The sequence below is a fragment of the Neophocaena asiaeorientalis genome, unplaced genomic scaffold, assembly GCF_003031525.2.
Source record: "Neophocaena asiaeorientalis asiaeorientalis breed wild unplaced genomic scaffold, Neophocaena_asiaeorientalis_V1.1 scaffold150, whole genome shotgun sequence".
Taxonomy (NCBI): Eukaryota; Metazoa; Chordata; class Mammalia; order Artiodactyla; family Phocoenidae; genus Neophocaena; species Neophocaena asiaeorientalis.
This window is the reverse complement of record NW_020176571.1, coordinates 7,310,404-7,332,758: the sequence shown is the minus strand read 5'-3', so window position 1 is coordinate 7,332,758 and position 22,355 is coordinate 7,310,404. Positions and strand designations below refer to the sequence as shown.

The following is a 22,355-nucleotide window of genomic DNA, read 5'->3' as shown; positions in this document are numbered from 1 at the left end:
TCTCCGCTGTGTTTTAAATGGCCTGAAGGTAGAGACTATGCTGCATTCTTTGACTTGGCCTCATGCATATGACAAGAACTGTGCTGATTGGATCATAGATAGAGATCCTTAAACGTGTCTAAAAGTTCTTCTCTCTTCAATTCTTAATAAGTCTTTTTTTTAATTTAAAAATAGAGACATTCACTAAATGTTCTTTTCTACTTCCGCAGAGGAAATGAACAATTTAACCTACATCTTTAAGGGAAAATGTCATTAGTTCAGCATATATTTATTGAATACTAATGCACGCAAAATGGTATAAATGCAAGTCTTACTTCAATATGCTCCAAATGTAAATAAGTTAAATAATTTGAGAACCTCTTCTTTATAAAATTGAAACTCTTCCCTCTTCCTAATCTATGATCTTGAACTTTCTTTACTCTCCAGTGAAAGGGGTATTTTCCTTCTCCTTTCAAGTGGAATCAGACATTGCTCCTACAGCCCAGTTGCTTATTTATACTATTTTACCTAATGGAGAAGTTATTGCAGATACTGAGAAACTCGAGATTGAAAACTGTTTTCCCAATAAGGTGGGTGTTTTGTTTAAGTCCAGTCCTTTTCTTCATCTCCCCTTTTGAAGTATGGAAAATAAGGACCTTATGTACATTAAAAAACTGCCATGTAGTGCTCCTAAAACTTTCTGCCAAAGGACCTCTAAAGGAAAGATTGACGCTAAGCCCTGGGAGGTCTAGAGGAGTAGTTCAAAGCAGGTGGCCATTAGCACAATTTTTTCTCTTGCTTTATCTGAAAATTCATGTGGAATTCAAAATATATTCTACAATTAACCTTTAATAGTTTTAATTTTGAAATGTTTGTTCCCCAAATTTTCAATTAAAAATGATGCTTCACAGTGATGTCAGTTTTATTCTATCATATCTCCCTGACACGCCTCCACGTACTACTGCAGAAATCAGTAATTTATTGTGAGTTAAATTCACTTTGAATCTGAAACAGAACAGGGGTATATGTGTGTATCCCATCTTGAGAAACATAGCCTGGGCACTCTAATAATGACTATAGCATAAAAATCTAAGTTGCATATGGGATCTTCTTATATTTCCAAAGAATGCATGGCTGTAATGAGAAGCCTACTGAGATATTAATAAGCTTTATCCCAACAGAATTTTCTGGGTAATCTTAACATTAACAATCAACTAGGATCCACAGACTTCAGATATATTTTTAAAAATATACCTACAAGGACTCTGACATGAGTTTTATGAAGATTAAAACAATATGCATTTACAGGAAGTGAACATTTCTGCGATGAGAATTATATTTAGATTGTCCTTTGTAACATACAATGATCTAAGAAAATACACAGTGGCTTCTGAATAAATTTTCAACTCCATCTTACTAAAGAATGCTATTAAACCTGGACAGGTGTCCAAGAGCATCATTTGTGTTCTGTTCGGATGTTCTGTGTGTTTCATATAAACCTAGAAGAGACTTTTGCTTCAAGCTTCAACGTCTTTATTGCTAATCATGGGCAGTTAGTTTTTTGTTAAACCTTGGAATGCCCATCTTATGCTACAGCTTTCAGCACACTTTACTCATCCCAGCAGTGGCTTCACTCTGGTGCAAAAACATACGACAGCTTCTGTGTCATGTCATAAACTTCCACATAGAAGCAAAAGTCCATGGACATTATATTCAATCACTTCACATCGAATATCTTTTCACTTATCATTGATCAGAGATGGAGATAAGCTACGAGAAATATAGATGAAGACTTTTGCAGTATTCAGAAGAAAGTTGACTATGTGTTTAAAAGTTAGAGAGTTATTAAAGTTAACAATTAAGGACCCTAGAAGCGAGACATCCTGACAGGATGATGAGCAGAGTAAGAAGTGGGTTGAGAATGTGAGGAAAGATCCAGGTCTGTCTGAGACCTGTGTTTCTTTAAACCAATATACTTTAAATAATTTTTTGATCTTTGTTGGAAAGAGGAAACCTGTTTTCTATTCACCATCCATATACCACTTTCTTATTTTAATAATGACAGGTTTATTATATACATTAAATACTATGTAACAGTTTAAATTGTCTGTTATATCCTAACTGGAAATAATTATTCATTAAGGATAACATTGATTCATATGGATAGGTACAGGCTCTCAAAATATGCCTTAAAGTTCTTTTCTGGTTCTCATATCAGTAGAACGTGTTACATTTTCAAGCATATCCATTTCTTGGTTAGGAGTATTTTCAGTGATTATAATCTCAAATAACTCACTTGTTCATTTGGTATGGACATTCACAAACATATTTTAATGAACTTAAATTTTCTAAAAATAAAAACAAACATATTTAAAATAGAATTCTCCAAAAGCGGTGTTTTCATAATATATTGAACTACAGAGATGAATACTACTGCACCTTGAGGATAAATCAATTAATTTTTTTCATATATGTCTTATGATATACGTGACTCCAACGTGTTACATTAATTCAGTAGACCACATAGCAGATTATCATAGTTAAATCCAGCATCCAAGTCAAATATTATTTAACGGAATGTACTACTTCCTTGCAGTCCAAATCAGCTTTCAGTTCAAGAACCTGGAAGCTTAACGGATGCTACTGCAGTAACTAAATTCCAAAGTATTTTATAATTTACTCAAGATTCTACTCAAAAAATTCTAACATAAACATAAGGAACCAATAGATTCACTTACTGATGAATTTCTACTGGCTAAACCAGTCAAAACTCTGAAAAAAATTACGCACATTTTTCATTATTTTGTAGTTCTCATTCTTTATTCACAGTCCTTTGAATATTGTCAATGAATTAACTCTTAGGATGCATATTAGATGTTTAGTTTTTTAAATTAATGAGTAAATTCCTGATCCTGATAAACAGTACTACACCGCTATAGAATGCCAGGTGATTAAGAGGGCCAACTGAAGGAGACTTCATCGGCTGGTCTTAGAGGTGGAACAGGATTTTTCACAGCCCCGTGCAAACTGCACACATTCATCACAAAAACACTGCATGGAGATAGGTATGTATCTTTGTTAGCATGTGCATTCCAATTCCCACTCAAGATTCTCTTTTACTGTGATCAACATCAATTTATATTTCACTGGTTATAAAGAGAGTGGGAAACGCTGAGTTAATCGAACCACATTTCCAGTTTATTCCAGAGATGGTTAACTGGTAGTCGTCAGGCAGATTCACCTCTTAACCCTTCTCTAACATGGATGAAGAGAAAGGAAGTGTGGAAAGGACTAGTCCTACCCTGGGGTAGAAGAGAGTTTTAAGATTGTAACAATTAGAAAATGTGTGGCTATAATCATATCCTCTTTACAGGTAAATTTGAGCTTCTCTTCAGCCCGGGGCCTGCCAGCCTCAGATATCAACCTGAAGGTCACAGCTGCTGCTTACTCCCTCTGTGCCCTCCGTGCAGTGGACCAGAGTGTCCTGCTAATGAAGCCCGAAGCTGAGGTCTCACCTCAGTCAGTGAGTCCCATTTCAGTCTTGCATATCAGAAAATGCACACATGATGTGACCATTTTTGGAAGCTGGAAGTTATAACTGCCAAGGACAGGCTCTTCACAGTGTCAGGCATAGTGTAGTAAGTCACATACGAGTTTGGATTCAATTCAGTTCCAAAAAAGACATTGCACAGCGTGCTTCACACAGATCCTCTTACTTCATTCTCTGCTATAACGTATCAAAGAGTGAGCAGTCTCGTTCACTACTACATTCCCTGTGCCTAGCACAGTCCTTACATGTAAAAGACGCTCAAAACATTTCTTTTTTGTTGTTTTTTGGCAGTGGGGGAGGGCCACACTGCATGGCTTGCGGGATCCTAGTTCCCTGACCAGGGACTGAACCCACGCACTCGGTAGTGAGAGTGTGGAGTCCTAACCACTGGACCACCAGGGAAGTCCCTCAACACATTTTTAATGAACGAATAAATGAATAATAATTCCTTAACGTGGATATTATTACCTTAATTTTATGAATGAAGAAAACACAGCCAGCATAAGTTAAGCAACTATAGAAAGAACATGCCAAAACTATATATATATATGTGTATATATATATATATTTTTTTTTTTTTTTTTTTTGCGGTATGCGGGCCTCTCACTGCTGCGGCCTCTCCCGTTGCGGAGCACAGGCTCCGGATGCGCAGGCTCAGCGGCCATGGCTCACGGGCCCAGCCGCTCCGCAGCATGTGGGATCTTCCCGGACCGGGGCACGAACCTGTGTCCCCTGCACCGGCAGGCGGACTCTCAACCACTGCGCCACCAGGGAAGCCCCAAAATTATATTTGAAAGGTGGGATTTGAACCAAATTTTATTCAATGCCATGTCTAACACACCACAGTTCAAGATAGTATGTGACATGCCAGGTTTTTAAGTCTTCTCTAAAAAAACAGGCACTTACTCATTGGTTTTAAGTACGGACAAAAGAGAGTTTCCAACCAAACTTGTCTTTTAAAGATGTTTCTTATAATGAAGAACTTCCAAAAGGGCCCAATAGTTTACAATCTTCATTGTCCATTTATTTATTTAACGAATATCCCCTGCGTCTGGATTACGGGATAGATACTGCTCCAGGAATAGGAGTTTTTATGGTGAACCATCAGATGTGGTCTTTGACCATTTTAGACATATAGTCTTGTGAGTTATTAAACAAGCAAGCAACAAAAACATATAAACATATAATAGTTCTAAATTTTGATAAGTATCATTTAAGGAATAAACAGGATGTTGAGCTAAAGAAAAGAGTTGAACAATTTTTGATATAGTGATTAGTGGTGTCTTCTTAGATTGTCAGATAATGGGGGGTAGGGGCAGGCATTACAAAGAATGAAAGCAGCGTGCCTGTAGGTCTTGCGGTCAGAATAAGTCTGCAGTGTTCAAAGAGGAAAAGGTAATGACCTTATACATAATGGTGAGAGAAGAGGATGGTAGAGGTGGTAGGCGGGATGGAAAGTAAAAGAAGATCATGACAAGTACTGTGAGCTTGCAGTGGAGTTAGGAGTTGACAGCAAATGTAGTGGTAAATCACTGAGGAGTTTTAAGCAGGAGAGTGATTTAGTGATTTAGATTTATTTGGTAAGAAGATCTTGTTTGCCACTCAGAGTATGGGAGCAAGAATGAAAACAGTTAGGAGGCTATTGTAGTAGCTTAGATAAGAGATGACAGCAGGTCCGCATGGAGTCACTGTGTGTTTAATGAACAGTATATGACTGGGCAGGTAGCCTTATGCTAGGCTCTGGGCGAAAAGTGAACTGGAATGGATTTATTTCTAGGTTACCCCTGTACCTAGTTTTTTTCCAAGTTAAAATTGGTCTTAAAATAGTAGACTTAAAAAAAAAAAACGTGGTAAGAACTTAATCATATAAAATGGGAAAAGGGAATGAATTAAGTATTTACAGAGGTTGTTACTGGGTGATGGGTATGAATGACTTTTATTCTTTCATGATGTTTCTCTGTACTGTCCACATTTTTGCTTTCTTTTAAAAGTAGGCGTTTGGGCTGGGAGACAAAGAGACTTGAGTTTTATACTTACTCAGCCAAAATGCGCTGTGAGTCTTTGATCAATTAATTTGATATCTTATGTATTAATTTCTTTTGTACAAGAAGAGCATTAGGATCCATAACCCTTAATATCTCCCCATGATTTCTGTGTCACTTTTTATAATGTTGGTATGGGAGTGTTAAATAAGCACCATGATCTCTTAAACTCCAGATTGAACATTATCACACTCAAAATAAAATAAAATAAAATAAATAAGAGTTTTTCCTTTGTTCTCTCTATTTTGCAGGTCTATGATTTGCTACCAGTAAAGAGCATCCTTAGTGTTAGATATGGAAGTCCCATGAATGAAGATGGGGAAAAATGCATCAATGCAGAAGATATAACTCACAATGGAATCATTTACACACCAAAGCAGGTCCTGAATGATGATGATGTTTACAGTATCTTTGAGGTAATTCTTCTTCCTAAAAACATAACCAAATTTGACTTCTGAGTCTTTGTTAAGATGGAGAACAAATAGATTTCTAAGCTCTAAAATCTGATCTTCCTCTCATTCACCAAAAAGAAAACCTGTGATTAACAGAAAAATATTGAAATCTCAGAGGCATAGAGAACTTTGTATACACACAGAGAGTCAATCATGAATTTCTCTGGCATTTTAAACAGCAAGGGGTATACTTTTAGGGTCACAACTTTAACCAAGTTGATCCCAAAACTAGTTATCACTGTCATATTCCCCTCTCAGTGATTCTCAGAGATTCCAATATGTGAGAAAAACAAAATATTTCCCATAGCACCTCTGACAACCTTGGAAAGGTGAGTACCCTATTGGCAGCCATTATAACATTTTCACAAAAATAAATGATTGAGTAAATGACTAAATACACAAAGTACATTACTTCAGCCAACACCTTCAGTGCAGTAAAATTTCAGGAAAACTGAAAGTAGCTGTTCATAAAGAAAAGATTTACAAAACTTGGAGTAGAAACGTTAGCTTGCCTTAGGTACGTTAGCTCAAATGTGTATCTTTAATCAGGCAGAGTTATGAAAAGGAAGTTTATCCAGGTTGTGAGATTAAATCTTATCTCTACCAAAAATGACTGAAAACTCTCATTATACCTTGAGGAAAGCATACATCAGCTTAGCTGATGAGGTCTGCAGCTTAGCTGAGAACAATTTAAACCTCCCTCTTCTGGAGCCTCCAGAATCATAAATCAGACGGTGGTAGAGGGAGAAAAACAAGACTCGGTTTATTAGCTAACTGCAGCATCTTTAAACATTTCTTTCTGACTTCTTTCTCCCCATTCCATATCACTGCCACCACTGACAACTGTGCTTCAGAGTCCCATAGTTTCCCAAGTACTCTGAGATAGGACAGCAAGTAGTATTTGTGACTAATATCAAAGAAAGAGGAAGCTTGGAACAGGGGAGCTCTAGGAATCAGGCTACTGGGGACATCTGCAATTGTGTTTTGCATGCAGAGATTCAAGATACTTAAAAGACAGTGAGAAAGAAAAAAGGAAAGGATAAATCACAAAAGGGATGAGTTGAACATAGATATTCAGGCAAAGGAATATTTTCCAATAAAACATAAACAAAACAATATTTTCCAATAAAACATAAACAAAACAAAGTGTACTGACTGTGAAGAAAAATCCCCAGGACTTCCCTGGTGGCATAGTGGCACAGCCTGTCAACACTGCAGACATGGGTTCGAGCCCTGGTAGGGGAAGATACCACATGCCACGGAGCAACTAAGCCCGTGTGCCACAACTACTGAAGCCTGCACGCCTAGAGCCTGTGCTCCACAAGAGAAGCCACTGCAATGAGAAGCCCACGCACCACAACAAAGAGTAGCCCCCGCTCTCTGCAACTAGAGAAAGTATGCGCACAGCAACGAAGACCCAACGCAGCCAAAAATAAATAAATAAACAAGACCCATCGCAGCCAAAAATAAATAAATAAATCTATTTAGAAAAAAAAAGAAAAATCTCCAATATGCAGCCCTACAAGTTCAATTGAAAAGAAACAAAAAGTTACTCTCTGCCACAAAGTTAATGTTTGGTTTTGGGGGGAAGGAAGGAAAGAAAAACATCCAAAATTAAAATACTCAAGTTTCTTGGAGGCAAAAGATAATTAAAGAGGCATCAGCACATAGGAGACAAAATTCAGAAATAGGAATCAGAAGTGGATCCTAATCCCAACTCCCATTCACTAACTGGATGATCTGGACTTTCTTTGACCCCATTTTCATACTTATAAAATACCTCTCTTCTCCATTGTGTGGAATTTTCATGATGATCCTATGAGCTATATGTATAATAATAGTAAGAGTATAATACAAACGTAAGGAAATATTCTAGTCTCCAGGCTGGATTGCCAGTATGCTTTAATAATTATTTTTCCTCCAGTCTGTAGGATTAAATATTTTTACCAACTCAAAAATCCACAAGCCACATTTTTGTCAGCTGCTTCAGCCATATCCAGGAGCACCTATATTCTATGCAGGAGGTAAGGGTGAGAATTATTTATCTGCTAAAATAATAGAAGAAAAATGATGCTTTGCTGCATTGGGTTGGGATAAAAAGCCATTTTTAAAAGTACTGAATGTTGTAACTCTGCAGCAACTTCTCGGTAAATTTTCTTCATATAATACTTTTCCCCAGAAAAAATAATTTTTAAGCCATTATTATTTCTTTCCCTCTCTCTCTGTCTCTCATTCAAATCAAATACCTTTCTGTCATAGTCTTCAATAGTCTTGGTACTTTAAATCCTCTTTACCCACTGTGGCTTCAATACCTAAATTAGCCAGGATAAGATAAATTATATTGCAGTAACAAACAAACCCCCACGTCTCAGAGGCTAAGTATATAACAGTTTATTTTTTCCTTTCACAAACACTGCTTGTGAGTCCAGTAGCTGTTCAGAACACCTCCTGACCAGTCATTGTCAGGGAGGTTCAATGGGCTTTCATCTTGTGACTCCATCTCCAATGTGCCTTTCAAGGTTACTACCACAGGGAAGAAGGAATAGATTTGCACATGACTTTTATGGCCAACAGTGGAAGTGGCATATATCTCATTGCCCTACCTGCAAGGGATGCTGAGAAATGTGAAGGATTTTATAGATATTGTTTGCCTCTGTCATATTCTTTTATGGAAATCAGAGTGATTTTGACATATTGAACAAAATAGAATAATTCAGCTTTTGGTGAATATACTTAGTCTCTTTGTGTGTCTCAGGTACACCTAGAAAAGAGGAAAATTTGAAAAGGTTCTAGCTCTGACTGTTTTCTGCTGCTAACAGGCCTAGAGAAGTGTCTAGAGGCATGCTGGGATGGCTACTAATCCATTTTGTAATAAGAAATTTGGTGGTATAAAGTGTTTTTAAAAAATAAATTAAACACATTTAATACAGAAGAAATTATTTGCCTAGGAAGACAAAGAGTAAAGTTATGAAAGTAGAGGAATGAATAAGAATATTCCCTCCACAGAAACAAATTCGTGTAGTAAAAAAAAACAAGTTTTCATCATACCTTTATCTGGTATGACACATATAACTTTGAAAATTTGCAGACTCAGGGACTTTCCTGGCTGTCCAGTGATTAAGACTCTTCCAGTGAAGGGGACACAGGTTCGATCTCTGGTTGGGGAACTAAGGATCCCACATGCCACGAGGTGTGGCAAAAAAAAAAAAATTTTGCAGACTCATTTAACATTTTTGAGGCTCAGTTGAAAGTCAGAATGACAACACCAAAATCACTGAGGTGTCATGAGCATAAATTAAAAACAACATAATCATGATTCCATATAACAGTGTTTTTTGGTTAAAAAAAACTAAAAAACATTATTATTACTTTATTTTCACATCCCTCTTAATACCAACTGTATTATTTTCTTTTCAATCTTAAGTGAAAACATGTAGGTGGAATGATCCAGAAAAACCTGAAAACAAACTACCATCATTACATTCTTATCACAGATATTCTGTAACACTCTAGACAAATTTTACATTTGGTATTCGTCGCCTATCCATTCTTTCCTTTTCCTGTTCAGTTACATCATCTTAGTCCTGTCCTTCATTGTTTCATAACCAAAGTACTAAAAAGCCACTATAATTTACCTTCCTTGCCTTCTATCTTTCTCCACTTCAATCCAGCCTCTATACCGTGAAAGGCGCATCACCCTTCAACATTGCTTCTGTCATGTCATTTATTTCTCAGACATAATCGCTACTTCCAGAATTCATAGGTCATCATATTTAAGGTTTTAAAAGAGCATGTTCAATGCTATTATTTTACGTATGTTTATATATTTATACATACTATCTTTATATGTCTTCTGATCTCTGGCAGGTCAGTTTTTTAAAAAATTAATTTTTATTGGAGTATAGTTGCTTTTATCACTTTTAAAAATCAACCTAACTCCTGCCTCCTTAACAGATCTAACTTATTTGTCCTAACCTTCATTGTGTTTTATTACACAATTACACCTACTATTTACTCAGCTATGTTAAATGCCCCCTCCTTGGAATGCCTTCTTCATTCCCCTGTGATTCTCATCGTTTCATGGTCTTCTTAAGTTCTGCTTTGTAAGTCTTTTCTGGCCAATCTAAAGTTTATTTTCTGTCCTTTATTGAGTCTCTGTTGTCTATAACCCATACTTTACTATATCATTGTTAAAAAAAATTCCCGAAATCCTCTTGCTGTAGCTACTATCAATTCCTCTTGTTTGATTCTCACTGCAAATGGAGAACACATGATCATCCCGTCAGGGTATAAGCAGTATTTGTTGTTTTAAATTACTCTTTATTTTTGCCTTCACCAGTTGAAAACTCAGCTTAGGGAGAGCTACATTTGTTTTCACTTCTAGAGAAAAATACAGTTACCTTTAAACCATTTGATGAAGCAATAGGATTTAGCCTTCCAATAGGACACGTAGATGAGTGAACAAAGTAAGAAGCCGGTAGGTTAAATTGTTCTAATAATAAACATTCCCTGAGCATATGATCTTATTCTACTTGATAAATAAGGCAGCTGTAAGAAATTGATAAAATTGAGGCTTATGTTGGGCCCTGCGTGTTTTCTCTCGACAGGTCAAGTGGGTCCAATGGGCCCAGAAGGCTCTGCTCTAGCACGTGGAAATGCAGGGATAGCTTATCCAGTGGTAGGGAGAGAAAACCCTCCAGCTGTGGAAGTGAAAGAGACAGTCCGGAAGTATTTCCCTGAGACCTGGATCTGGGACTTGGTGGCGCTCGAGTAAGTTGTGTGTTGCCCAGAATTGAGTTCATAAAAGGATTTGAATTCTCCTCTATAATTCTGGTGTGATCATTGGTTCCTGATCCTTTCCGTTCTGCTCCGCTCTTTTCTGGTAGTTATTTAGACTCACAGTTCATTTATCTCATAGCTAAACAATGCAATCTTCTTTTTCTAATTTGGTCCTGAGATACTTAAAATAACAGAAAGTAGGAAGCTACCCTCGACCCTAAAAAGAAAAAAAAAAAAAAACTTTCAGAGACCTCATTATGAACACCAAACCTTATATCAAGTTTAACATTTAGCACACTAAGTTTTCATGCTCTAGGATCAGCTGTGGTGCTTGCTAAAGAGGGGACTCATTGACTCTCCTCCTCTTTTTCCCCTCCCTAGCATATCGGGTAGAAGTGAGTTGGCAGTGAAGGTCCCTGACACCATCACGGAGTGGAAGGCTGGCGCACTCTGCTTGTCTGGAACAGCAGGGCTTGGCCTCTCCCCCACCATCTCTCTTACAGCCTTCCAGCCCTTCTTCCTGGAACTCACTCTTCCCTACTCCGTGGTTCGAGGAGAAGCCTTCACACTCAAAGCCACCGCATTCAGCTATGTGTCCCATTGCATTCGGGTAAGGGCACTTCTCGACGTAAGCAAAAGTAGAAGGAAGGAACAAAATCACTGTTCATTACCTAGATTTCCCAGGTAATCTCCTAGTAAGTCATAATTGAACATGATGTAGCCTCATTTTAGAATGGAATAAGTACTAAGAACAAAGCTCCCCAACAGGTCTGAGGTGGTAAGGTTATATTTATTCAGGACTCTGCATTATTTGTGTATTCCTAAATTCAGATATTACTTCCCCCTGATTTTTTTTTTTTTTTTTTTTTTTTTTTGCGGTACGCGGGCCTCTCACTGTTGTGGCCTCTCCCGTTGCGGAGCACAGGCTCCGACGCGCAGGCTCAGCGGCCATGGCTCACGGGCTTAGCCGCTGCGCGGCATGTGGGATCTTCCCGGACCGGGGCACGAACCCGCGTCCCCTGCATCGGCAGGCGGACTCTCAACCACTGCGCCACCAGGGAAGCCCCCCCTGATTATTTTTTCACTCTAACTAAAGAAAATATCTCTTCCTTGTGTTGGCACAAGCCTAAATCCTGAGTATTTATCCTGACTCCTGTCAGTTCTTCAAAGTCCTAATGGCAAACATCTAAACTACAAAATATTTGACAGGATTTACCTTGTTTGAACAGTTTCTCAAAGCCTCTCAATTAGTATGCATTGTCCCTTTAAGCTTCTTCCCCCTGTTACTGACCTTTTCCCTGTGTCCTTTCTCAAATTTGTGGGTGGGGATGGGGGACAGGTCAGCGTGCAGCTGGAGGTCTCTCCTGCCTTCTTGGCCATCCCAGTAGAAAAGAATGAAGAATCTCACTGTGTCTGTGGAAATAAGCAGAAGACTGTGTCCTGGGCTGTGACCCCAAAGTCACTGGGTGAGTGGTAAAGTTGTTCACAAATCCCACTTCTTATGTTGTAATGATTTGCTTTCCATTCTCACTCAGATGCATGTGTTTTTCTCCTCCTTTGACAATGATCGATTGAAAGAAAACCGTTATAAATATTGGAGAGGCTTAAAAAGAAGAAACCATTCAATATAGAATCACTGTTTAACTCCTTAAGAATCTTATTCCCCAGGAAAGGTGAATTTCACAGCTACTGCAGAAGCCCTGCAGTCTCAGGAACTGTGTGACAATGAGGTGCCCCACATCCCAGCACCTGGACAGAAGGACACTGTAGTCAAGCCCTTATTTGTTGAGGTATGCGGGCCTACTTTCTCTGAGTCTCAGAGGCCTTATTATGTAAATCACATTATCTAATAGGTATGCGACAGTGACATTTCATTCCCAAGAATATGAATATGTCCACAACTCAAGTTTTCACTAACAGTTTTTCTCCTAAAGTGATTGCTTTTTCTCTATCACTATCTACATTCACTATCACTTTTCTTTTTGATTTTTTTTCTTTCAATACAAAGCCTGAAGGAATAGAAAAGGAGGAAACTTTCAACACACTTCTTTGTGCTTCAGGTAAGTGTCAAAAAATAGATAAAATTCTTCTGTTAAGCCACTTGCCAAAGTATATAGTTGTGAAATGCCCTTTGGGGCATGTTTCCTCTGGGGGAAAAAAAGGAAACAAGTATACTATCCCATGTGCAAATCAAAGGACATTTGATGGAGAACAATCTTTTCCTCATAAAGACATAGAGAAGTTAAGAGACTCACCTGAAAGCTCTTGGCTAATAATGAAGACTAAAGCTGATGACCATAGGACAGGATTCTTTCCAAATACGCCTGTGCTTCCCAAACTTCTTCCAACACAATTTTCAAACTATTGAAATATCTTTGTGGCACTAGTACTATTGGTTATTCTGTTAATAGTTGAAGCGTACTCATGTTTTTATTTAAACAAGTTATTTTAAGAAGAACTTTAGGTCATTAACATATATAGAAAACCAATCTTTTTCTATTACACTTAAAACTACCATTTAAATATTCACAGTCATTAAAAAATTAGTATTAAAATATTCAACTCTGCACTATCTAAAATCATCTAGAGAACAGCGCTTAGTCTACAGATCTCTTCTCTTCTCTATATAAGTATCCCCTGATAATCTCATCTAGTCACAGAACTTCAATGACAACTTTGTACCAGAGACCACAAAATATACATCTTTGGTCCACACCTCTTTCCTAAACTCAGACTCATGTATTCAGCTGCTCACTTATCATCTGCATTTCTAAGCCTGGAGGTCTAAGAGGTATCTCAAAACTAGCATGTTCAAAACTGAACCTCTGCTTAGTCCCCATAAGCCTGCTCCTCCTACAATTTTCTCCATCTCAAATGATGGAAATTCCATTCTTCTACTTGCTGGAGATAAAAAATTTTGGAGTCATCCATTATTATGTCCTTTCTCTTCTACTCCACACCCAATCCATTCCTAAATCTAGCTGGTTGAACCAGCTAGATTTAAATATATCTGAAATCTGTCCACTTTTCATCATGTCCACTCTTACTCTAGACCTTCCTCTCTTGGACCAACTCAGTCCCCTCCTAACTGGACTCCTGGTCATCTCCCCCTGTTCCTATACAACAAGAGGGATCATTTAAAGCATATTTCAGATCATGTCCCTCCTTTGTTCAAAGTTTTCCACGAGTCTCCCATATCCCTCAAAGTTAAAGACTATGTCTCCAGCATCACCTACAAAGCATTTCTATCCTCATGACTTCATATCCTGTTACACTCTCCCCTACTCACCCTGCTCCTCTAATCTGATTTTAGAACACACCCAGCATGCTCTAATCTCTGGAGTCTTTTCACATTTTGTTCCTTCTTCCTGCAAGTCTCTTCCCCTAGATATCTATAAATTTTACTCCCTGACTTACTTAGTGTCAGTCACCTATGACTTTTTTAATCAATGAGCTTTATCATTGGGAACCTTCTCCCCACACCCTGTACTTCCTGATTTGCCTTGCCTCACTAGCTCACCCATATAAGCACTTAATCTGCTTCATTTTTCTCTATAGAACTTACCGGTATCTATCACATTAAATATTTATTTGTTATCTTATTACTCCCATCAAAATGAAAACTCTAGGATGTCGGGAAATTTCTTTTGCAAATTGCTATATCATTGCACTTAAAACGGAATCTGGTACATAGCACGCACTTAATACATATTTATGGAGTGAATATGATTTTTTTACAACCACAGCTGTAGTAGAAATTAACATAAACAATGAAGAGAAAGAAATAAATATAACATAAGGTATACACTTATAAGGAAGTCTATAGAAATTTAACACAAATATATATGATTAATATGAACTTCACTGTGAGATGAATTGTGGCTTTAGGAGAAACATGGATTGCATCAAAGAGATTATATAATGACCAAGAGAAATGAGATGTTGGATCTTGATCATATAGATGAAAAAAATTCAAATAAATCTAGAACGTTTCTCTCATTTTTCCCTCCCTTATATATATTTGTCTTGTTTCATTAGAAACCGGAGAACCTGAAAAGTTGTCACTAAAACTTCCTTCAAATGTGGTTGAAGGCTCTGCCAGGGCAACACATTCAGTTTTGGGTGAGTCTCCCAGCCCGAAAGAAGCAGTTGTCCATCCCCATAATTCTAGTGCATGGGGCCTCACCATCCCTTACTAATGAACTGTCTGAGTCTAGGCGTTGGATTGAGAGAAAGAGCACCAAGCTAAGGACTGCACTGTTGAATAGATGTTGTGCTACATCTTATATCTTGATACACTCTAAAAAGTAAAAAGGGCCATCTCTTTGTGCCCTCATCTTCAAGAGACTGGCTAGGTAGTGATGCTTCCTAATAGATTTAAAAATAATTGCTTTTTACCAGATTTGTGGCTAATCAGAAAGATGTATCCTACTGTTCAGATTTTTTCCTATTTTTTTCCATCCTTGAACTATCTACTTTATTGTTCCCACATTTCTCTTTCCTTTCTATTTCTTGTTTTCCTTCACCTCTTATGCTTACCTTTCCTCCCCTTTATGTATGATTTGACTTCTCACTTAGTTAGTAATCTATCTTCTTATCCCAACGTAAATCAGCTCTGAGTTCCTCTGATTTTTTTTTTTAATATCTTTCATTCCCCAGGTGATATACTAGGCTCTGCAATGCAAAATCTTCAGAATCTTCTCCAGATGCCCTATGGCTGTGGAGAGCAGAATATGGTCCTTTTTGCCCCTAACATCTATGTTCTGAACTATCTGAATGAGACAGGACTGCTGACAGAGAAGATCAAGTCCACAGCCATCAGCCACCTCATCAGTGGTGAGAGATTACCCCAAAAGGAAAAACATTAACTGATTCCCTAAATACCTCCTCCAGTGAACTCAAGTCAACATCCCTTTGCTTAAGATTTAATAATTATTGTTGCTGTGATATCCAACAAGTTGTCCCACTATACAACCAGGAAATTCCATGGTATCATCAAGTCTTGGAGACTTCGTAGTAACATAGTAGTTTCCCTGTGACACCTCAACCAGTTTTGAGGAAAACCCTGATTCATTCTCCAATGTCTCTGCTATTTCATAAGTCTATGCAAACTTCCTCTTCAGGTTACCAAAGACAGTTGAATTATAAGCACAGCGATGGTTCTTACAGCACCTTTGGGGATCGTCATAGTAGAAGTCAGGGAAACACTTGGTAAGATAATTATTTCCATATGTTCTCTGTAGATCCACAGTATTTCAGAATTCTGGAAATAGCTATTCTCTGATACCTGGAGTTCATGCATAGAAATTTGTTATCCTTTTTCTTTTCTTAATTGCATATATATGCCACATCTTCTTTATCCATTCATCTGTAGATGGACACTTAGGTTGCTTCCATGTCCTGGCTATTGTAAATAAAGCTGCAGTGAACAACATGGTACATGACTCTCTTTGAACTATGGTTTCCTCAGGGTGTATGCCCAGGAGTGGGATAGACTGCGTTGTATGGTAGTCTTTTCCTCCTTCACAGCTCCCTCCCACTGGTGCCGGTGCCGTCCCTATTCTTTTGTCTCTGTTTTTTCTATTTTTCTTTTGCCCTACCCAGGTACGTGGGGAGTTTCTTGCCTTTTGGGAGGTCTGAGGTCTTCTGCCAGCCTTCAGTAGGTGTTCTGTAGGAGTTGTTCCACGTGTAGATGTATTTCTGGTGTATCCGTGGGGAGGAAGGCGATCTCCGCGTCTTACTCTTCCGCCATCTTCAAGGCCCCCGTTCCAGCATTTATTGTTTGTAGATTTTTTGATGATGGCCATTCTGACCAGTGTAAGATGATATCTCATTGTAGCTTTGATTTGCATTTCTCTAATGACTAGTGATGTTGAGCATTCTTTCATGTGTTTGTTGTCAATCAGTTTATCTTCTTTGGGGAAATGTCTATTTAGGTCTTCTGCCCATTTTGTTATCCTTTAAAAACTCCTATGTGTGTCATCACACATAGTGGAGGATCTCACCATTTCATCTATGAAAGCTCACTGTTCTGACAGTATAGTAAATAGCAGTAAAGTAAGGATCCCCCAAAACGGAAATAGAAGGCAGAAAATGTCATAATGTGAAATGATTGATAGAGGAAAAAGCTTCTACATTAAGGGAGGAGAGGAGGGGAAGGACGGAAAGAGACTGTGATGTAGTAAAATCATTCAGAAAATGGCAATTTTGGTGGTGGGAAGGCACCACATTTTACACATTTCACAAACATTTTATGAGAAAAAAAAGTGAAAAGTATCGACTCTGGAGAAACCCATCAAGTTGAGACGTTTTAAAACAGATTCAGAAGTTTGCTGGACAAATAAGAGTATATTCAGTATTCAAGTATCATCTTGCCACCAGTTTTCTCCACGGAACTGTGAAGCTACCTGGAGGCAACTGCACAAGTGAGCTTTAAAAGTGAGATGGTCCTCAGGTCTCCATCTCTTCCTTGCTGGACAGGCTCACTGCATTTGTATTCAAGTCCTTCGCTCAAGCCCAGTCATACATCTTTGTGGAGGACTCGCACATCATGAACTCCCTTACCTGGCTCTCACAGAAGCAAAAGGAAAATGGTTGTTTCCAGCGTTCTGGATCATTGTTAAACAATGCTATTAAGGTGATGCCTTTAAATTTGTTCTGGGCCCTGAAGACAGTGACATGTAGGAGCTACGATGCTCCTATTGGTTCCTCAAGTCCTGGTGACATAGCTCTGAGAAGGAAAGTAGACTCTAAAGCTTCTGAAACCTAGCAATAAATTAGTTGTTTGTATTGAAAGAAAATAGCATCCCCCCAAAGCTCCAATACATTAATAAAAGTGAGGGAAAGTGATTTGGGACAGATTTAAGCATTTTAGGGTGAAGGAGGAAGGGGAAAATCAATAATACTGCCCAAGGAAAGATGCTTTCTAGTGAAGATGGCCAAGGGGAAAATTAGAGTTAGCTGACTCTGGCTGATAAATACTGGAGTGTTTGAGTGTCTCTGCCTCTGATCCTTACAGGGCGGGGTAGACGATGAGGTGACGCTCTCTGCCTACATCACCATTGCTCTGCTGGAGGTGCCACTGCCTGCCACTGTATGTACTGCCACACTCCCCGGACCTCCCTCACGAATGTACCATGAATGTCTGAGGAAAATGAGTTGTGATTTTCATCTTATTTAATACTAGCATATTTCACTAGAGCATAAAGCATGACAGATCCTTTGGGAAGCTGCAAAGAAAATTACCCTCTGGTCAGACTGTGATGTTGTACAGGCACTTCGGGGCATTGAATCTAGGGTTACCCTGGAGACAGTTCATTAGCCTGGTTCTATCTTAAGGTCCATCTTCTTTATAGCACCCAGTTGTCCGCGGTGCCCTATTCTGCCTGGAAAGGGCCTGGGAGTCTACTTCAGAGGCCCAAGGAAGTCTTGTCTATACCAAGGCATTATTGGCCTATGCCTTTGCTCTAGCAGGAAACCAGGCCAAACGAAGTGAGCTGCTTGAATCACTAGACAAAGAGGCTGTAAAAGAAGGTAAGAGCTGCTACTGCAAAAGTGACTTCCAAAAATCACCAGTGATCAAAGGGAGAGGACCTATTAAATTCACACATATCATGCTTATATTATATTCTATCCATTATATTATTATAAGAAGATGATGACGATTTATTATTGACCTAACACTTAAGTTCTCTGGGTGACATGGATCATTTTATCAATTCACACATTACAGACTTTTAACAGCCCAGCTTCCAATATCACACAAGTATGTAACAGACACAATGTGATTTGCTAGAACCTCAATTTACTTTCATGGCAAAGATTAGCTTGATTGGTGATTATTTAATACTTTCACTTCATGTATGTCCATTCACTAGGTGAGCTCTAATTATAATGATCATTAATGAATTAGGTTTTGAAAATGTTCTCTAAGCTTAAGATTGTATCCTGTTTTATCTCAAAGAGGACTCAATCCACTGGCAACGTCCTGGGAAACCTCAGGAAGTTAATGCACTCTATTATCAACCCCGGGCTCCTTCTGTTGAAGTGGAGATGACAGCTTACACTCTCCTTGCCTATCTTACTGCCCAGCCTGCCCCATCTTCAGAAGACCTGTCTGTGGCTACACGGATTGTGAAATGGATCACCAAGCAACAAAACCCCAGTGGGGGCTTCTCCTCCACTCAGGTCTGTGAAGAGACTCTAGGAAGAAAAATAAATATACTGATACCCATGTAGACACAACCACATTCTAGGAGTTGAATAATTGAATAATGTTTCTAATTTATACTTTGTCTATTCCTCCGTCACCAGAAAGGTTCCAGCCTCATTATTTTATATATGGATTATTTCTCTGTCCTCTGCACAATCTCTCATATTTTCTCTCCTTAGTGGATCCTCATCCATAAAGTCGATCAACCTTCCTAAAGCAATGTTTTCATAAGATTACTTCCCTTGGGGACTTCCCTGGTGGTCCAGTGGTTAAGACTCCATGCTTCCACTGCAGGGGGTGCAGCTTCGATCCCTGGTCAAGGAACTAAGATTCCTCACGCTGCGTGGCATGGCCAAAAGGCTGATCCCTTCTCTTTTTCTGGAATTGGCTCACCCTTTTCCATGTCTTTACTACAACAACATTTCCCTCCCTGGTACTGCCTGATGCCTCTCTTCTGTCTTTATAAACCTTTCTCATTATTCAGAGATAATCTTATTTCTCACCTTCTTCACAGCATTTTCTTATTAGGCTAGCTCCAATTTCTTCTCCATTCTCTGAATTTTTCCAACAAATGTTGTTATATAAATTTATAATTATTGAAATATCCTCTACGTCAAATATTTGAGTCTCATTCCCATATGTACACTGTAAACTACTTGAACAAGGAAACTTCATTTCCCCCAAAGTTCCTAGAATAGTTCATGATTAATAACCAGGTCTGAACTGACTTGAAATCCAGTTAATGAACTGTGTTTATGACTAAATAACTCTGAGAACAGTGTTGATATGATTTACATCTGGTATGATTTTGTTACCTTCCTCTCCTGTGCTTTCTGAACCCATCTTTTTTCAGGATACAGTGGTAGCTCTCCAAGCGCTCTCCAAGTATGGAGCAGCAACTTTCACTAAAAGGGAGAAAGCAGCTACAGTCACCATCAAGTCTTCAGAGACCTTCTCTGAAGAATTCCAAGTAGATGAAGGCAATCGCCTATTGCTGCAGGAGGTCGCTTTGCCAGAGGTTCCAGGGGAGTACAGCATGGCAGTGTCAGGGTCGGGATGTGTGTACCTCCAGGTGAGACTGCCAGGGTTCAGGCGATGCCACAAATGGGAGAACAAGTCTCAAAAATTCCATTTGAACTTCAAAATAGAAAAAGAAACATGTCCTAAGGGGAGGTATAAATCACGTAGAAGAGATAGACTGTTTGAGTGTAAAAATAAAGGATTTTTTTTTTCAATTTGTTTTAGACATCCCTGAGATATAATATCCTGCCCAAGAAAGAAGGAAAATCTCCCTTTACTCTGAAAGTTGATACTCTCCCCAAGAATTGTGATGGAGTCAATGCTCACAGCAAAGTCCAGATTCTCATCAACATTAGGTAAATCCTAAACCACTATGAGACATTTTGTAGAATATAGTGAAATAGAGTTTCTTGTGCAGGGGATCTTCACTGTCCAAGGTCATACATAATAAACAAGAAATTCTTGCAATAGTTATTTAAAAGAAAATTTTCTTCACTCTTACTGAAAAGCCTTAACATTGAGAATATGATGTTACCATACCTGCAGAGTATGCATTCATAATGAGTTTTCCAAACAACTATAGCAGAAGAAAATAGAGTAGATGGCAAAGCTGAGTGGTAGCCAGGGATAAGGAACGGTAGAAATAAAAGAGGAGAGACTTCTGTCTTGAATGAATTCCAAAGAATTTTGTTTGACTGCTTTGTCCCTATGCCTTGACTTCGTAGTTATACTGGGGAACGACCCAGCTCCAACATGGTCATTGTTGATGTGAAGATGGTATCAGGCTTCATACCTGTGAAAGCATCAGTGAAAAAGGTAAACCCTAAGTTTCTTACAGATAGCAACGTCATGGCAAATGCTGTCAATTTTATTTTGTTGATTCAGTTCTCCAAGAGGTTTATTCCCTCAAACTTGTTTCTCTAGTGTGTGTTTCCATCATTTTAAAAGTGGGCATCCTAGCTATGTGGTCTCAACTATAAGATATAAATCATAAACATGGTTAATAATGTTCCAGCAGGCCCTGAGACTTCTAGGAATGTGTAGTGCATTGAATTATCTTCCAACTATGTACAAAAAGAAAAAGGGAGACTATATCATATGTAAGCATATACATATATTCTCCTTTTTTTTAATAGTTGCAAGATAATTCCCTCTCTAAATAGATGATAGATAGACAGATAGATAGATAAGGAGGGTTTAATACATATTACTTTTATTATTTTTATTATTATTACTATTATTCTTGAAGAAATCAAAATTAGTGTTTGGATGTCTCTGAGAAGCCATTTAGAACATAAATACCTGAAAACTGCCTCAGCCTGAAAGTTCCTCATCCCATATCTTTGGCCTTTCCTCTTGGTCAACAGCTCCAAGAAAGGCCTCAGATTCAAAGGACTGACGTGAGCACCAACCACGTCCTGATTTACTTTGAAGAGGTAAGATTCTCTGTGATTCTGCTAGATCTGGAAGAACCACTACAGATTCTAACAAACCAACCCAGGTTCCAAAGAGTGTATTTCACCTACACAACTTACCATATTAGAAAACTCCCTGGTATAGCATTTATGAATTGTGGGGAAAGAAAATAGCTACAGAGGGAAACGAAGCTGGGCCAGGTCAACAAAGCTCAATTTACTACATTTGACTGTCCATAAAATCGTCTTTTTGCCCTTCTTTTATCTGTCATTGAGTGTATTATGCAAGTCTTAAAACCTCTCGTTCTTTCCACAGGTTTTGGTGCAGAGGACAGCATAAGTACAGGGTTTGATACTATCTTAAGAAAAGAGTAACTGAGTTAATCTTTGATTCCAATTCAGTTTTCCTGTCTCTCCAGCTAACCCATCAAAGCTTGAGTTTCTCCTTCTCAGTGGAACGAAACATCCCAATAAAGAATTTAAAACCAGCTACCGTAAAGGCCTATGATTATTATGAGACAGGTGAGTGGGATTCAGACATGCTGAGCCTTGAAAGGAAAAAGATGACTAACTAGGACAGGGTCACCTTAGCTGAAAGAAAACTCCACAATCTTTCACTGGAAGAAAGAGTTGAGTTTATGATCACAGGATAAGCATATTCCTGTATATTAATCTGTCTTATGCCCCCAAACAAGTATTAGAATCATTCTTATAAATTGATCATAAAGCAATAAGGGGATCAATTTTTTCTAAATTCCCCTATGACGTTTTTTCTGGACTGAATTATTCCAGAAAGAAAAGAAGGGTGGCAATAACTAAAAATGTGTGATATGAGACCCAAAATTTGTTCTATTTTTGATTTGGGCCTCAGATAGTTTCACAAATTTTGGGAAACTTTGTATAATA

At 38.4% G+C, this 22,355-nt stretch overlaps 1 protein-coding gene and 1 long non-coding RNA gene across 4 annotated transcripts in view; one reads left to right on the top strand and one right to left on the bottom strand.

Moving 5' to 3' along the window:
* Positions 1 to 22,355, top strand: part of LOC112391751 (pregnancy zone protein-like) — a 41,301-nt gene that overhangs the window by 17,739 nt on the left and 1,207 nt on the right. Inside the window, exons 14-34 of the mRNA XM_024733188.1 lie at positions 427 to 569; positions 3,353 to 3,502; positions 5,823 to 5,987; positions 7,948 to 8,047; positions 10,631 to 10,793; positions 11,184 to 11,412; positions 12,142 to 12,268; positions 12,471 to 12,592; positions 12,811 to 12,862; positions 14,841 to 14,924; positions 15,462 to 15,638; positions 15,926 to 16,013; positions 17,283 to 17,439; positions 17,821 to 17,895; positions 18,158 to 18,335; positions 18,766 to 18,989; positions 19,868 to 20,086; positions 20,260 to 20,390; positions 20,760 to 20,850; positions 21,402 to 21,470; positions 21,869 to 21,971. Of these exons, the coding sequence (XP_024588956.1) occupies positions 427 to 569; positions 3,353 to 3,502; positions 5,823 to 5,987; positions 7,948 to 8,047; positions 10,631 to 10,793; positions 11,184 to 11,412; positions 12,142 to 12,268; positions 12,471 to 12,592; positions 12,811 to 12,862; positions 14,841 to 14,924; positions 15,462 to 15,638; positions 15,926 to 16,013; positions 17,283 to 17,439; positions 17,821 to 17,895; positions 18,158 to 18,335; positions 18,766 to 18,989; positions 19,868 to 20,086; positions 20,260 to 20,390; positions 20,760 to 20,850; positions 21,402 to 21,470; positions 21,869 to 21,971 (2,847 nt within the window). The remainder of the gene's footprint in view (positions 1 to 426; positions 570 to 3,352; positions 3,503 to 5,822; positions 5,988 to 7,947; positions 8,048 to 10,630; positions 10,794 to 11,183; positions 11,413 to 12,141; positions 12,269 to 12,470; positions 12,593 to 12,810; positions 12,863 to 14,840; positions 14,925 to 15,461; positions 15,639 to 15,925; positions 16,014 to 17,282; positions 17,440 to 17,820; positions 17,896 to 18,157; positions 18,336 to 18,765; positions 18,990 to 19,867; positions 20,087 to 20,259; positions 20,391 to 20,759; positions 20,851 to 21,401; positions 21,471 to 21,868; positions 21,972 to 22,355) is intronic.
* The window catches only part of LOC112391755 (uncharacterized), a 133,313-nt gene continuing 123,067 nt past the window's right edge, over positions 12,110 to 22,355 (bottom strand). For 2 of the 3 annotated variants that reach the window (XR_003001559.1, XR_003001558.1), the window contains exons 5-6: positions 20,575 to 20,827; positions 20,018 to 20,151 (exon numbers count right to left, since the gene is read on the bottom strand). This is a non-coding gene — a long non-coding RNA (uncharacterized LOC112391755). Of the gene's footprint in view, positions 12,216 to 20,017; positions 20,152 to 20,574; positions 20,828 to 22,355 lie in introns of those variants that run through there. The other variant, XR_003001560.1, reaches the window with a different exon arrangement.